Source organism: Amblyraja radiata, chromosome 25 (genome assembly GCF_010909765.2).
Source record: "Amblyraja radiata isolate CabotCenter1 chromosome 25, sAmbRad1.1.pri, whole genome shotgun sequence".
Classification (NCBI taxonomy): Eukaryota; Metazoa; Chordata; class Chondrichthyes; order Rajiformes; family Rajidae; genus Amblyraja; species Amblyraja radiata.
Window position 1 is genome coordinate 32,024,600 of NC_045980.1, and position 17,960 is coordinate 32,042,559.

The 17,960-nt window shown below is 41.9% G+C and overlaps 1 protein-coding gene across 1 annotated transcript in view; it reads right to left on the minus strand.

The window, feature by feature from the left end:
- The window catches only part of LOC116987593 (SV2 related protein), a 36,156-nt gene extending 20,082 nt beyond the window's left edge, over positions 1–16,074 (minus strand). Inside the window, exons 1-3 of the mRNA XM_033043750.1 lie at positions 15,806–16,074; positions 1,518–1,678; positions 916–1,001 (exon numbers count right to left, since the gene is read on the minus strand). Of these exons, the coding sequence (XP_032899641.1) occupies positions 916–1,001; positions 1,518–1,678; positions 15,806–15,840 (282 nt within the window). The 5' untranslated portion in view covers positions 15,841–16,074. The remainder of the gene's footprint in view (positions 1–915; positions 1,002–1,517; positions 1,679–15,805) is intronic.
- Positions 16,075–17,960: the final 1,886 nt, after the last annotated feature.

A 17,960-nucleotide genomic window follows, 5' to 3' on the forward strand; every position in this document is an offset into this window, starting at 1 on the left:
TTTATTTATTAGAAGTAGTGTACATTACAATGATATAAGCCAAAAATAACATCATAGATTTCCTGTACCACTTCATATTTTAAACTTTAAAACGAAGAAAAATAAAGAGAGTTAGATAGGATAGTAAGTGCGTGAGAGAATGATCAAGAGAGACCCGTAGAAACGAAAAACTCGAAAAAGAGTTAAGAAGCAAGCCAAAGAAAAAGAAAAAGAAAAAAAGAAAACAGAAGATATATTAATAGTAAAAAAAGAGAGATAAAAGGGATATACCTACTTTGTATTCTACATTATTTATTTAACAGGCCTGGTTGGATGCCTTCCCTCCATGGTTTTAGCTATTCATTTGTAATCCGTTTATATTACTCAGCCCATAGTTTTATAAACCAAAATCTTAACCTCAATAAATTCGTACTTTTTGAGGTATGACTTACTCATTGTACGGCTTACGTAGAATGATTCTACATAGGTGGCGGCACAGTAGCCCATCAGTAGAGTTGCTGCCTTTTACAATGCCAGATACCCGGGTTCAATCCTGACTACAGGTGCTGTCAATATGGAGTTTGTACATTCTCTATGTGACCGCGTGGGTTTTCCCCGGGTGCTCCCGTTTCCTCCCACATTCCAAAGACAGTATTCTGTTTGTAGGTTAATTGGCTTCGGTAAAGATGATAAATTGTTCCTAGTGTGTAGGATAGTGCTAGTGTACAGGTATCGCTGGTCGTTGTGGACAGGGTGGGCCGAAGGACCTGTTTCAGCGTGACATTAAAAATCTTTGACCTCTACAAAGAAGCTGGTTCTCATCTTGTGGTACAAAGATCACAGTTCTCGGTCTTCATCAATTATGCAACAAATAAATCGGTATTGTCTTTGGACAAAAGAGGCGATGAGAAAAGAAAGCAAGTTGATGCTACTAACCCATGCCAGTCCAGTAAGGGCCGAGAGTTTCCACTGAAACTTTCCAAATCCAATGGCCTCGACAGCATCTTCCACCATGAACACATCTAAGAAGCAACAGGGACATTTGAAAGCTAAACATCTGTTATTTGATCTCCATTTTCCCCTTCACCTCTTCTCCCATTATGTGGTTGGGTTTCATTGATGTCAACATTCTCCTTCTACATGTGAAGTGCTGCTTATGGATCAGCTCCACAGAGGCTAGTTGCCTTATTAGTCCGCACTAAACTGCAAATTAATGATATTCAGCAGGTTGTTCTATCGACGAGACAATACATCTGAATCCAAACATCTTGGAGATAGACAACTTGGAGAAGTGCTGGAGTAACTTTAGCAGGTCAGGCAGCATCTCTGGAGAAAAGGAATAGGTGACGTTTTGGGTCGAGACCCTTCTTCAGACTGAGAGTCAGGGGAGAGCGAAACTGGAGGTATGAAAAGGCAAAAAGAACAGAGTAAAAGTACAAAGAACATGCTGCCTGACCTGCTGAGTTACTCTGGCACTTTGTGTCTTTTTTTGTCAATCAGTATCTGCAGTTCCTTGTATCTCCCATTAATGACATTACCGTCAGTTGGATTTGCGAAATCTTTGGGCACTGTGGCTCCATCCTCCAGTTCGACTTGCTCCAGTTCGGATCGGACCCCTTCAATCTCAATCTCGTGCTCCCCAGAGCACGTGTCATCTTCTGACCTTGCACTTTCACCCGTGCGACGAAACTTGACCACTCTGGAAAACCCAACAGGCAAGGAGTCAACAGATGTTATTGTCAACAGCAACATTTTCAATAGAGGAATTGTCACAAAGACACTCATCACGGCCCAATCCTGTAACGGCAAGCATAGAAACATAGAAAATAGGTGCAGGAGTAGGCCATTCGGCCCTTCGAGCCTGCACCACCATTCAATATGATCATGGCTGATCATCCAACTCAGTATCCCATACCTGCCTTCTCTCCATACCCCCTGATCCCTTTAGCCACAAGGGCCACATCTAACTCCCTCTTAAATATAGACAATGAACTGGCCTCAACTACCTTCTGTGGCAGAAAATTCCACAGATTCACCACTCTTTAGCATTTCTGCTAAAGCAATATTATTGAAACAACCGTTTCTTTTTAGACGAGATCACAGGCGGCATGGTGGCGCAGCGGTAGAGTTGTTGCCTTACAGCGCCAGGGACCCTGGTTCGATCCTGATTACGGGTGCTCTCTGTATGGAGTTTTTAAATGTTCTCCCCGTGACCTACGTGGGTTTTCTCCGGGACCTCCGGTTACTTCCCACATTCCAAAGTCATACAGGTTTGTAGGCTAATTGGCTTTAGTAAAATTGTCCCTAACGTGTGTAGAATAGTGTTAGTGGGCAGGATCGCTGGTCGGTCATGGTGGCGGGCCGATGGGCCTGTTTCCCCACAGTTTCTCTAAACTAAACTAAACGCAACTAGTAAAGCCTTTTAAAGAATCAATGAACCATCAAGACATGAAATTGAACGCCTTGGACATCAATATCAAGGGAGTTGGTCTTCCGTAATCCCAGCAAAAAAAATAATTACTTTTGTTTAAATACTTCTTGTAAAATTGAGTCTGTTAATTGGGGAATAGATGAGGAGAATTCATTCGACCGATTGAAACAGAATTAATTCAGTGGCTCGCTCCAAAAGCTGAATTACTGAAACCCCCAGATAAATAACTATTGGTTATTCACATCTCCACGTTCGTTATATCCCTGGAACTGAACTACAACCTGACATGGCATTAATAATTCATAAGTTTAAGTCATAGAAACAGAAGTAGCCCATTCAGCCCATCGAGTCTCCTACTCCTTTCAATCATGGCTGATCTATCCCTCTCAACCCCATTCTCCTGCCTTCTCCCCATAATCCATGACATCCATACTAATCGAGTATCTGTCAATCTCCACTTAAAAATAACCATTGATTTGGCCTCTACAACCGTCCGTGGCAATGAATTCCACAGATTCACCACGCTCTGGCTAAAGAAATTCATCCTCATCTCCTTTCTAAAGATACATCCTATAATTCTGAGGCCATGCCCTCTGGTTCTAGACTTTCCCACAAGTGAAAACATCCTCTTCTCACTATCTATCTAAGCCTTTGACCACGAGTGGCGAACAACCATGCTAAAATGTTTCACTCATTTCAATAAGTTATTATTATTAATAATTCATAATCCATTGGTTTTCTGAACTGAGTCCCCAAGTACTGGGAAGCATTGGCTCGGGTACCAGCTCAGGTTATAAGGGAGGATTGGCCATAATTGGAGGAGCATCTAGAGACCAGGAAGCGCGGTGGTGCAGTGGAAGAGTTGCTGCCTTACAGTGACCCAGTTTGATCCTGACCATGTGTGTTGTCTGTACGGAGTTTGTACATTCTCCCCTTAACTGTGGGTTTTCTCCAGTTGCTCCGATTTCCTCCCACACTCCAAAGACGTAGGTTAATTGGCTTCCGTAAAGATTGTAAATTGTCCCTGGTGTGCAGAATATGCTGGTGTACAGGAACGCTGGTTAACACGGACACGGTGGGTTGAAGGGCCTGTTTTCGCACTGTATCTCCAAATTAAACTAAACTAAACTGAACCAGGCAATCGGAGCTGGAAGAAGCAGAGGAAGTCCATTACAGATGGACCTATAAATGACCGCCAGCTTGCACTTGAAAAAATCCAGTGCAACTTAGATAGTAAAGATGTGGTTCTGTACACTCCAAAGTATTGAGAGGCACCCTGCCCTCCATGAATTTGGTCCCCAATTTTACATTGCAAAAGGACTTAATATCTCAGGCACACACCTGTATATCAGGCAGACTCATGTACATCAGCCACATACCTTTTACAAGAGAGAGTTAGATTTAGATCTTGGAATTCTCTGCCACAGAAGACAGTAGAGGCCAATTCACTGGATGTTTTCAAGAGAGTTAGATTTAGCTCGTAGAGCTAAAGGAATCAAGGGATATGGGGAGAAAGCAGGAACGGGGTACTGATTTTAGATGATCAGCCATGATCATATTGAATGGCGGTGTTGGCTCGAAGGTACAAATGGCCTACTCCTGCACCTATTTTTCTATGTTTCTATACCTGTACATCAGGCAGAGTCCTGAACATGCGCAACAACATCACTAAGCGGGCTAGAATAGGCCATTCAGCCCATTCAGGCTGCATCATTACTCAATGAGTTCATAGCTGACACAATCTTGGCTTCACTTCCCCACGCTGTTCCTCCCAGAAGTCATTTGAATGTCCATCCACATCAACCCTAAATATTTTTACTGACTCCACCGCCACAGCCCGCTGCAGTCGAGAATTCCAAAGGTTCATGACTCCCTCAGAGAATACATTACTCATCTCTGACCAAAATGGCCAACTGCTTATCCAGAACAATAGTAAGGGGAAACTCCCACCTGACAATTACACTCGTGTTGCAATAAGATCACCGCTCATTAGTTTAGTTTAGATACAGCGTAGAAACAGGCCCTTCGACCCACTGAGTCCACACCGACCATCGATCGCCCGTTCACACTAGTTCTGTTATCCCACTTTCTCATCCATTCCAGAGGAAACCAACACAGCCACACAGAGAACCTGCAAACTCCACACAGACATCAACTGGGGTCAGAATCATACCCAGGACTCCAGCACTGTGAGGCAGCAGCTCTACCAGCTACGCCACTGTGTGCCCTTCTAACCTTCAATGAGAAAAGGCACCACCTTCTTATCCTTTCTTAATACATTAAACCCTTCATCGTTGGAACGAAATTTGCACTTTCTCTATATTGCCTTATTTGGAAGCATTTCCTTTCTTGAATATGAAGATCAAAGGTATATGCAATGCCCCAGATCCAGTCTCATCAGTGCCTCGCGCTTAAGCCTGCATCAAAAACTATTTTTATATTTGGTATTGGTTTATTATTGGAACGTGTACCAAGATGCACAGGCAAATCATATTTAGTTTAGTTTAGTATACAACATGGAAACAAACCCTTCAACCCATGCTGACCAACGATCACCCATACACTAGTTCTATCCTACACTCTGGGGACAATTCACAGAAGCCAATTAACCTACAAACCTACACGTGGGAGGAAACTGGAGCACCCGGAGAAAACCCACGTGGTCACAGGGAGAACGTACAAACTCCATACAGGCAGCACCCGAGGTCAGGATCGAACCCGGGTCCCTGGTGCTAATGCCCCTGTCCCACTTAGGAAACCTGAACGGAAACCTCTGGAGACTTTGCGCCCCACCCAAGGTTACCATGCGGTTCCCGGAGGTTTTTGTCAGTCTCCCTACCTGCTTCCACTGCCTGCAACCTCCGGCAACCACCTGCAACCTCCGGGAACCACACGGAAACCTTGGGTGGGGCGCAAAGTCCCCAGAGGTTTCTGTTCAGGTTTCCTAAGTGGGACAGGGGCATAAGACAGCAACTCTACCGCTGCACCACCATGCCATCCCTGTTCCATGCCCCTTTGCAATAAGGGCCTTGTATTCCATGTAACAGCAATACCAGCTCTCTTGTCTCACAAGATCTGTAGTCACTAGCCATTTAATTAATCATTTGCTTTCTCTTCCTTCCAAACTGAATAGCTTCACATTTTCCAACATTATATTCCATTTGCCAACCCACTTAGCCTTATCTACAGCCATTTGTAATACTCCTCACAAATTGTTAACCCTTTACCTTTCTGACATCAGCAAATGTAGTCAGAGTTTGCCCAGACCCTTCATCAATGTAGATATAAATAATTCAGCCTCCAGGACTGAAAACTGTAGCACTCCATCAGCTACTGATTGTCACTCCTAAAATGACCAACTCTCTGCAGCTTTCATCAATATAATAATGTGCATGACAAGCACAAATTGAGGCATCAGACCCTCGAATGCCTGTTAATTGGGTTCAGCCCAATTTAACTCCCTTGACAAGCCAGCGCATTCCAATGGCAATTACATGACTCGCTATCATGGGTTAAGAATAGAACGAACACTATAATGAGCAGTTAAGATAGATTTTCCCTATGCAATATGACAATAAACTAAACAGGTGCAGCAGCATCTATGGAGCGAAGGAAATAGGCAACGTTTCGTCCCGAAACGTTGCCTATTTCCTTCGCTCCATAGATGCTGCTGCACCCGCTGAGTTTCTCCAGCATTTTTGTCTACCTTCGATTTTCCAGCATCTGCAGTTCCTTCTTAAACAATAAACTAAACAGAACTGATATGCACCAGGACTATGCAATTTAGTTTAGTTTAGCGATACAGCGGGTAAACAGGCCCATGAGCCCACGCCGAACAACGATCGCTGTCCTACACACACTTGGAACAATTTACAATTTTACCAAAGCCAACAAACCTGCACGTCTTTGGAGTGTGAGAGGAAACCGGAGCACTTGGAAAAAACCCACATAGGTCACGGGCTGAACGTACAAACTCCGTACAGACAATGCCCACAGTCAGGATTGAACCCGGTCTCTGGCGCCGTAAGGCAGCAACTCTACCGCTGCGCCAACGTGCTACCCTATGTGTAGCTTTATCCTTCCAAATGCCAATTATTCTCACTGCAGGGAATCGTACATCTCAGGTTTAAAAAGGGGGTCCCACTGGTAACATCTGGTCATGATTACATCATGATTACATCAAATTAATGCAAAGTATTCAAATTTTGGAAATAAAAATATAAAGTGCAAGAGATACTTAGCAGGTAACTTGATTTCCATCTACTTTGCTATTCAAATTTCTGGGATAAAGTTTGTAATGTAGTTCCCAGTGGTCCTTTTTGTTCTCGTCGTCCCCCCCCCCCCCCCCTTGCTGACTCCCTCTTTGTTATTGGTGGCCTTCCCATGCTGGGTTCAATAATTCCAATTGAGAGAATTAAGAAGAACAAAGTTAGTGTAAGGAAATGATGCTGTTGAAGTAACAATTTAAAAGAGTGGAGCGATTGTAATGAATGATAGCAGATCCCCTTCTGGGACCAGCATGCAAAGCATCGCCTGGCTTCGACGCCATCTTGTCAAGGAGAACAGTGTGTCGCAGATCATATTATTATTCATAATGGTTTACCGTTTTCACGTGTACCAAGGTATTGTTTAAAACTATGTTTTCCCGGCAGATCATACCACACAAGTACATCAGGAAGTGCAAAATATACTGTTTCGGCTACAGAGAAAGTGCAGATAAAACAAAAAAGCGCAAGGGCTGCAACGTGGTGGATTGGGAGGTCGGGAATTCATGCTTAGGAATTGAAAGGCCTGTTTAAAAGTCTGGTAACAGAGTGGAAGAGGTTGTTCCTAAATATGGTGGTGTGTGTTTTGAACTTTGTATCATCTGCCTGACAAGCAGTTCCAGTAGTTCTTGCTTATGTTGGCCGCTTTCCCCGAGGCAGCAAAGTGTAGATGGATTAGATGGGGAGGAGGCTGGTTTGTGTAATCGACGGTGTGCATCTATAATTTTCTTCAATTTTTGGTGGTCTTGGGCAGAGCAGTTGCTAGACCAAACTGTGAAGAATCTCAATAGGATGCTTTCTATGATGCATTTATAGAAATCGGTAAGAGTCACTGTTGGCATGCCTAATATCCTTAGTCATCTAATTATTATTGTCACATTTACCGAGATGCAGTAAAAAAACTGTTCTAGACAAATCATACCATACATGAGTACATCGGGAAGTGAAAAAGACGAAATGAGCAGAGTGCAGAATATAGTTAGAAAGTGCTGGAGTAACTCAGCAGGTCAGGCAGCGTCCCAAGAGACCATGAATGGGTATCATTTCAGGTCAGGATCCTTCTTCAGACTGAAGATTAAGAATATGCCAAAATTCATCACATGACTAAGTCTGAAGAAGGATCCCGACTCAGAATGTCATTTATCCGTGTTCTCCGGGATGTTGCCTGATCCAATGAGTTACTCCAGCACTTTGTGGGGTTTTATTTTTGTTGAAAACCAGCTTCTGCAGTTCCTTGTTTCTGCAGAGCATGGTGTTTGGTCCCTCAAGGTGACTTTACCTCCATCTTGCAAAACTTTTGATCTACGTTGTGTCACTATGGAAATGAGTTACCACGGTAGGAAGGAAAGGTAAACTGTAGACCCGGCCTGTCATTAAACTGGAATTTCATTGGCTGATAATAACCTGCTCATTCCTGCAAAACCTCTATTCCCACAGGGAAAGTAGATATTAATCCTTAGAAATATGAAAAGCTTCTTATCTGAATTTCAGCAAGGAGATTGGAAAGCACCAAGTCTAACACTGGAAGTATCTGCTGACTTTAGACTTTAAACTTTAGAGAAACCGTGTAGAAACAGGCCCTTCAGCCCACTGAATCCGCACCAACCAGCGATCACCCCCCTGCTTGAGCACTATCCTACACACGAGGGACAATCTACCAATTTTCCTTACCAAAGCCAAAGCCAATAAAAACAGCTTTTTTCCACAAGTAGTAGCTCTACTCAATAACCAAACATCTGTAGCCTCCATTTGCTCTGGTATTTTATTTAATTCACATGTTTAATCAATAATGTTTTATTATTAATGTTTCATGTTTTATGTGTCATTCCTAACTGTCACTGTATGTCATGTTGTCACTTGCGGGCGGAGCACCAAGGCAAATTCCTTGTATGTGAATACTTGGTCAATAAACTTATTCATTCATTCATTCAATTTAATTACAAACCTCTACATCTTTGGTGTGTGGGAGGAAACCTAAGCACCTGGTGAAAACCCACGCAGTCACAGGGAGAGCGTACAAACACGTTACTGACGGCACCCATAGTCAGGATCGAACCCGGGTCTCTGGTGCTGTAAGGCAGCTTCTCTACCACTGTGCCGCCCTAAGGCCAGCTCCTTGGACAGGTAGATTGGTAAACCTCCAGGACTGGTTAGCCAGCTTTGGGAATTAGGCATTAATATCCAGGACACTGCTTTGATCAACCAAGGAGAAAACAATCATGTCAATTAAAATGATATATGAATTTCATTTTTTTGAACATGTCACATTATTCTGTACAAAGCAGGAGCAGGGTAAGACTGCTTGACCTCCTGAGCTTGTTCCGCCATTTAATAAGGTCAAGTCAAGTCAAGTCAAGTTTATTTGCCACATACACATACGAGATGTGCAGTGAAATGAAAGTGGCAATGCTCGCGGACTTTTGTGCAAAAGACAAACAACCAAACAACCAAACAAACTATAAACACAATCATAACACACATATTCTTTTACTGTCTGATCTGTCTGATCTGACAGTTCTATTTACTTTAATGTAAACCCTGACTCACAGTCAGGAATCATTTATTTGGGTAACAAAAGGTTTATGTAAAACAAAGAATTTCACTGTATCTCGGTACGTGTCAATAATAACCAAGATCAATGCCAATATTTCATTTAGGGTAACAAGGGGTTTTCACAGCGGTGGCAATGTCAAAGACTAGAGAGCATAGCTTTAAGGTGAGAGAGGCAATGTTTAAATGAGAGGTGTATTTTTCCTTTTATACAGAGTTTGGTGGGTGCCTCGAATGTGCTGCCAGGGGTGATAGTGGAGGCAAATATGATAGAGGCATTTAAGAGGCTTTTAGATAGGCATATGGATATGCAGGGGATGGAGGGATATGGATCTCATGCAGGAAAAGATTAGTTTAACATGGCATTGTGGGCCAAAGGGCCTGTTTCTGTGCTGTTCTGTTCTATGTTCTATGCTGTAGGCTTTCATCTGCCTGTGGAAAGACCTCCGAGGATGAACATTTTAAGTGACTATAGGCAGAAGCATGGTGAATCACATTAAAAAAATCTCAAGGAATATGTTTCGTGACAGCTGCCAAATATTCCTTCAAGGCAATGATAGACACTTTCCTTAAAGGCATATCAGTCTGGTTTAGAAAATAAATGTCACCAATTCCCACGAAGTTGGTCTTGACACGAGTTGGTAAATACTTTGTCAGAAAAATATCTTCATTATTCTTACTCTTGATATGTATTGGATTCATGTTAGATTAGTTTAGTGGATTGAGTAAAGAAGTTGGGAGGTCATGTTGCAGTCATTGGTGAGGCCGCATTTAGAGTATTGTGTCCAGTTTTAGTCACCATGTTACAGGAAAGATGCTGTCGAGCTGGAAAGGGTGCAGAGAAGATTTACAAGGATGTTGCCAGGACTCAAGGATCTAAACTATGAGGAGAGGTTGAGCAGGTGAGGACTTTATTCCTTGGAGTACAGGGGAATGAGGGGTGATCTTATAGAGGAGTACAAAAGCATGAGAGGAATAGATTGTGTAAATACGCAGAGTCTTTTGCCCAGAGTAGAGGAATCGAGAACCAGGGGAAATAGGTTTAAGGCGAGGGGCAATGATTTAACAGCGAGGGCTAACTTTTTTTACAGTGGTGGGTGTATGGAATGAGTTGCCGGAAGAAGTAATTCTTTAAGATAGGTACATGGATAGGATAGGATAGGTTTAGAGGGATCTGGGCCAAATGCAGGCACGTGTGACTCTTGGGCCTAACCTCCCCCATCCCCCTCCTCCCCCTCCACCCCAATCCCCCACCCCACTCATTCCATCTGCACTTCTCACTGCCACGGGAGAGCAGGAACCACTCCCATCGCAGTCATTCTCCCCGCTACTATCTCATATCAGGCAGAAGGTATGGAAGCTTGAAAACACACCCCACTAGATACAAAAACAGTTTGTTCCCTGCTGGTATCAGCTTCTTGAATCGACCTCTCATGTGCTGAGGATGTATTCCTGATCTTCTAATTTAGCTTATTGGAAGGAACTGTAGATGCTGGTTTACACTGAAGATAGATACAAAATGCTGGAGTAACTTAACGGGACTGGCAGCAACTCCGGAGAGAAGGAATGGGTGACTTTTTGGGTCGAGGGTCTCAACCCGAAACGTCAACCATTCCATCTCACCAGAGATGCTGCCTGCACCTTACTCCAACATGTTGCGTCTATCCTTCTCAATTTATCTTGTTGCACTTCTTTTACAGAATCTGCACTTTCTCGGTAGTTGCGACACTTTATTCTGCACTCTGTTTAATTTCTCTTTTACATTAGCAGTTGTACTCACATATTGTATAATTGACCTAGACAGTAAGTAAAACAATGTTTTTCACTTTATCTTGAAAATAAACTAATACCAATGTCATTTTGCAATGTCAATCACATCATCCATCCTGCCAGCCCCTGGTTCTGCAAACAAAAACATCATCTCACACAAACCTGGGAAGAGAATATCAATAGCAGAGGCAATTTGAATAGATAAATATCTCCATTGCAATGAGATCTGATCTGTGAGTCATAAAGTTATGGATCAATAATGGTCATCTCATAAATGAAGATACTTTATAATATTACATCAGCAGCTGAAACAAAGTTGCATTAAAGAGAGTATTGTTAAATTACCAACACACTAATAACCCCATACCATAATTGGTATCAGAGGCACACAAAAATGCTGGAGAAACTCAGCGGGTGCAGCAGCATCTATGGTGCGAAGGAAATAGGCAACGTTTCGAGCTGCACCCACTGAGTTTCTCCAGCATTTTTGTGTACCTTCGATTTTCCAGCATCTGCAGTTCCTTCTTAAACATAATTGGTATCAGTTTTGGTATTTAGGTAAAAACAATAATATGAAATTATGGGGTGCGGCACCCGCTGAGTTTCTCCAGCACTTTTATTTTCCAGCATCTGCAGTTCCTTCTTAAACAATATGAAATTATGGTTGAATGTTGCATGAATAACCAATGTTATGGGAGGGACTGAATTATATTTGCACGCACTATATCCATTAATCCCTATTATTACCCAAGAACTGTATATGATCCCAAAGTTTATGCAGAATATTGTAGATATTAACTAGATTTTTTCATTATTTTTTTAAGATCATATCACCCTCAAATTATTGCTTACATCACTTTATACCTTACATGTATATGAACTACATATGATCCCAAAGTTTGTGCACAATATTGTAGTTATTAACTCGATTTTTCCATGACTTATAAGATCATATCACCCTTAATTGTTGCATACATGGCTTTGTATCTTACTTTTCTCATGTTATAATTAAGATATAGTCATTTCATTAAGAAAAACCCGCAGCAATATTTCCTTTGGTTGTAAATACACTGCAAGGCGTTGGAGCTGGAATAAGGACTATCTTTTGGATATGTTATAGTAGTAACTAGAAATCAATATCACGAGATCTCGTAGAACAGTGTAATGTAAGTATCCCAAGTTTACAAAGCTACAACCATACCCTTTTAACCTCATATTTGTCAAGTATTTGAATACAGTGTCCACATTTGACAAGATTTTCTCTTGACCACTTAATCTCCTGTGGAGGGCAGAGAGAAAGTTACCATTTTGTACGTGATCGTTCTCTTTCCGTTTAACCTCTACTTTTGGGACTTCTTGGAAAACAATGTGCTGATCAACAGCAGCTGTAATTGGGGTAGGTTCTGCCAGACATCAGATAGTTTCCAGTTTGTACCCACCCCACCCCATGATAAAATATGTATCAAACACTCTCTCTCTTAACAGGTATTCTCAAGTAACTTTCACAGTGTGTGAAGGAGGCAGAACCCGCCCACTTGTCTTTATGTCCTGACTCATTGAAAAGATTATATTTGGAAACTTGGAATGCCTACATTACACTGTTCTATGTTTGGAAACTTGGAATGCCTACATTACACTGTTCTATGGGATCTCCAATAATATTGATTCATAGTTACAACAAGATATCCAAAAATCATTATCTCATTGCCTACCCAACGTATACCAACTTGGAGAAATAACTAAGCACCTTAAAAAGTCTTCCTTGAACTCCACTGACATGTTCAGTTGGTTATAACAAGTATTTTGTTCATTTTTATTTATTTATTTTTTAAAATAATGATGGCGCTTGGTTTCAGCTAATGTTTTAATTTGGCATGAAATAGCTTCCATCAACAAACCAAACATTGCTTTTATGAATTTTGGCAACACATATACTCCTAACACAAACTAAGCATCTCTTGCACTAAGCTATCTACAACTCAATATGTTTTGTTCAGTAAATGAAAGTATAGATGTTTAAGTGTAGCAAGCAGAGAAAGCAAGATCCTGTTATAAATATTAGCATTGTAAAATTGGGTCCATTGGTTATTCTATCGTACCAATATGATGCATTATGTGATAGATTTTAAAATATGAATTGCGGGAATAATAATTTTAATATTGCACACATTTTAAAAGACCGAATTTGCACAAATGAAAAGAGCAAGGTTGTGGCAAAGTCAAGAGTCAATATGTGTATAGATGATGCAGCACAAATGGAAATTACTTTATGTTTTATGTTTTCAATGAGGGGGGAGGGGAACTTATTGATCCCGGTGAAATAGGGATTAATGTATAAACAGAATGTAGCAAAGATGAAAGGAAAGGTCAAATTGTGATGCCTTGAGGAACCGAATAAGACAGGAATTGGAATAATTTCCCTACAGGAGAAAAAAGGGGTGAAGGAGTTCTAATTAAAATATATGAAAGTCTGAAGGGAACAGACAGAATATTTGCATGATTATATTTTGCAGGACATGTCTTTCTGTTCTGCATTTCACAACTTCTACAATCATTTCTCTTTGTTCTTTTTATCTACATTCTCAATCTAACTGCTCCCATTCTCTCATTGATCAGATAACCTTGTTTATATCTTATCTTCATGATCACCCCAGCCTTACCCTGTCAGAGAGGTCCCTCTTCCTCCATCTTCCTTGCAGCTTAATAAACCTCTTTTATCTCCTTCCTAGTTCCGCTGAAAGAGCTTCAACCTAAAATGTTTCTCTTCCCTCTGTGTATTTCCAGCAATTTCCTTTTTTATGTTAAAATAATTGCAAAGAACTATCCGCCTCTACTTGGTGGCAATGATTAATTGTGGGCGAGATGATCACATTGCAAGATGATTCAGAGCGCGGTAGAAGGGTTGGATAAATACTTCATTGAACTGGGAAGGTTGGATTTGTCTTCTAGTCCTTGGAATAGTTTTAAAAATAAACATCTCCCAGGGCAGCTATTGGAGCCACATTTTGTGTAGCCCTCTTCACTGTTCTGTTGCAATCACCTAACTTTTCAAATCAATTAATTAAAAATTAAACTATTGGGTTATTGCAACACAAGAAACTACGTCTTATTGCCACTGTTGAGGGCAATGGGAGTCAAGGGAAGAAAAGGTGGATCATCTATTTTTGCCAGGCGATTCTGGAGGCAATGATATGCTCTATCAGATAAAACATAAGAGTAAATACATATCAACATATAATAGCTGTCCCTTATCCCAGATGTGGAATATGTAATATTTAAATGTACCATCATTCAACAAACCAAGGATGCACAAAATGACTACGTGATATGATTTCAGTAAAATTGTGTTCATATATAATTTCTACGTATCAAGATATTAGAAATTATTTCAAATGCATTCTACATTCCCAAAACAGAAAGAATGAGATCATAATTATACATTTCTATTAATATGGGTTAGTGGGTGTGTTTTATAAAGAGAACTATCAGTTGCCATCTGAGTGTTGGTGCTTTGTACGAGATATTCCTCTTTTTAAAAACTGCTTAGTCTTATTTCCAAATCAAACAATGTTTATTTAACAATGTGAATATGTGACACACTTTATGACATTAGTACCACCCACCAGTTACGATCTTCAATTATTTGATTTGCAACTCAAAAGGATGTTGAAGAGTTTGGTTGTTGTAGATTGATTATTGCATGTGAACCAATCATCGTAGAAATAGTCCTATGACTGAAGTCATTTATAAAATTGCTTGAGCAATGTTTGATTTGTGGCCTAAACACAAGGTTAATGAACATGACTGTCAGGCACACAATCATAGAAACATAAGAAAATGGGAGCAGTGGGCCACTCAGCCTACAAGCCCACCCTGCTATTCAATATAATGATCACTGATTACACGTTTAATATTCTGCTTGGAGATCAATGTAGAAAGTTAAACTGAGACTTATTTTAAAAGAGTAGCACTAAATTTTACTTAATCTAAATTAAGAAAATATTTAAGTTTGAAGGTAATAGAGGACCTCTATTATAAAATTGATCTCATTGATAAAATGTGGGGCTTTTAAAAAAATCAATAATTAGATAATGAGCTGTACAAATCAATAGGGCAGTCAAAGAGATGGGGGCTCTTTCGATTTCTCTGTGTCTGATGTACCTGCAAGTTTCACCACAGTAACTATTATTCATTCAAGAGGTAACCACAAGCTTTGTGTTGTCCCTGATCACAATGCAAATATCAGAATTAATTGCATTAGTGATCTGCAAAAACCAATGTTCCACGGAAATTATTTAAAATGCACCGGTAATTTAGTAACGAGTATCGGCAGAAAAATACCAGTTAAAGTAAAAACAGAGGAAAAATCTATATAATACCAATTAAAGTAATTTTTAGATGCCCTGTCTTTGAATTAAGACAGTAGATAGCCCCATTTGCTGAATGATTTATATTAATACTGCAAGTATTGTTTAAAACTAGCCAGAAACAAACCATACAGCAGCTACACAAATGCCCTTTTTTATTTTACATGAAAATACTTTTAAGACAACTGACAACAGTCATCCATCAACACGGTTGCAGACTTTCAGATGTGATTAAAAAAAAAAATTTGGGAATTGCAGGATGCCATAATTTATTGAATTTCAATCCATGTTATTTAGCGTCTCCAACCAGTGATACAGTCTGAATGGGAGCTTGTTGTTTCAGGCTAGCTGGATGATGCACAGGCCCAGTGTCTATGTCGCCAACGTACAAGACCTATTCGTATGAATCGGTTTGCAAAATAAATCAGTGTGTTTCTACTCACGGTAGATGCCGAAGCTGAAAGAGGTCTTCGTCCATGTTGGTGGGATGCAGATGGCGTATCTCCCGGTCTCATCGCTCAGCGAGTGGCAGCGAGGGCGGTCGCCGTTTACATTCTCACTAGTCGGCAGACTGACGGGGAAGAAGGCGCAGCGAGAGTCTGGAGCAGCTCCAACTCCTCCGCAGGCTCCACAGCGCCGGATAGCGGCGACGTTCAAGCATCCAGCGCCAGGGACGAGCAAGGAGATTCAGCACAGCAGCGCTGGACAGCGACAGCGGGGTCAATGAATAGACGCAGCGGGTCCAGCACCGCGGGACAGTACAGCGACAGCGGGGACACTGAATAGGCGCAGCGGGTTCAGCACCGCGGGACTGGACAGCGACAGCGGGGACACTGAATAGACGCAGCGGGTTCAGCACCGCGGGACAGTACAGCGACAGCGGGGACACTGAATAGACGCAGTGGGTTCAGCACCGCGGGACAGTACAGCGACAGCGGGGACACTGAATAGGCGCAGCGGGTTCAGCACCGCGGGACTGGACAGCGACAGCGGGGACACTGAATAGGCGCAGCGGGTTCAGCACCACGGGGCTGGACAGCGACCGCGGGGACACTGAATAGGCGCAGCGGCACTGAAGCGACTTGTAGCGACTCAGCGGGTACAACACCGCAGTACTGGATAGGATAGCGCTAGAGTCCATTGGTGGACGCTAATCTAAATCCCGTCGCCAAGGTGACAGACACTACAGGAACTATGGTTTCTGAGCAAAACGTGAACAGTGATATATTTCAGCACTCTAAAGAGATATTTCATTACAAGCATCTTGTAAATAATTTATGTTGATGACAGCAAATCGAATGGAATCTAGTATCGTCATGCCAAAAGCATGCTTCCCCATTGTTATTTGTGACCTGCATACACTGTGTATGTACATAATGGAAACGCACACAAATACAAAATCATGAGAAGAATAGATCGGGTAGACGCACAGAGTCTCTTGCCCAGAGTAGGGGAATCGAGGCCCAGCGGACATCGTTTGAAAATATGGGGGGGGGGGGGGAGATTTAATAGGAACCTGAGAGGTAATATTTTCACACAGGATGGGTGTATGGAACAAGCTGCAACAGGAAGTAGTTGGTTTAAATGCAACGTTTAAGAAACAGGTACATGTTAGAGGGATATGGGCCAAACGCAGGCTGGTGGGACTAGTGTAGCTGGGCCATGTTGGTCGGTGTGGGCAGATTGGGCCGAAGCGCCTGTTTCCGGGCTGTAGGGTTCTATGACACACAATCACATTTAATAGGCTGCTAAAATGTAGACTAGGTGCAGTACCATGTTCATATACAGCAATGTCCAAAGCGGCTGACAAGGACCAGATTGAGATTTATTTTCAGAAACACCATTGTGATTTTCAGGTTAACAGGCGGTTAGTATTTTTGGCAGAAAGAATATATCATCGTTTATTATTTAACAAAATCCCGAGATGTGGCCCATCTTGGAGAACTGTCTTTTATTTTCCACCACAAGTCATTGTGTGCAAAGAGTCGTGGCCCCACTTTGTTCAATGTGTGGAGGGATTTGTCTGCAGAGCTCCTGGGAAGAACTTCCAAGATTTTAATACACTGATGATTAAATTGTCACCGCATACAAAAGCATGAATTTTGCTTTAGCTCAAACAATCTGTAATCCAGCTGTTATTTCCAGATTTAGACCTTAGACTTCAGAGATACAGTGCAGAAATGCGCCCTTCGGCCCACCGAGTCCGTGACGACCAGCAATCACCCCGCACACTAACACTAACCTACACACGCTAGGGACAACTTTACAACTTACCAATGCTAATTAACCAACAAACCTGCGGGTCTTTGGAGTGTGGGAGGAAACCGGAGCACCGGGAGAATAGCCACATGGTCACGGGGAGAATGTACAGGCACCATACAAGACAGCACCTGTAGTCAGGATTGAACCCGGGTCACTGGCGCTGTAAGGCAGCAACTCTAACGTTGTGCTACTGTGCTGCGTGCAGTGGTGTTTTGTTATAGCATCATCAATAGGATGGTTGCAGTAGTATCATTCTCAAGTTTGTGTGGAGTGAACTGACCTGAACCAGTGCGACAGTAGGTGTTCTACCCTTGGCCCCAGTACCCATGGATTAGG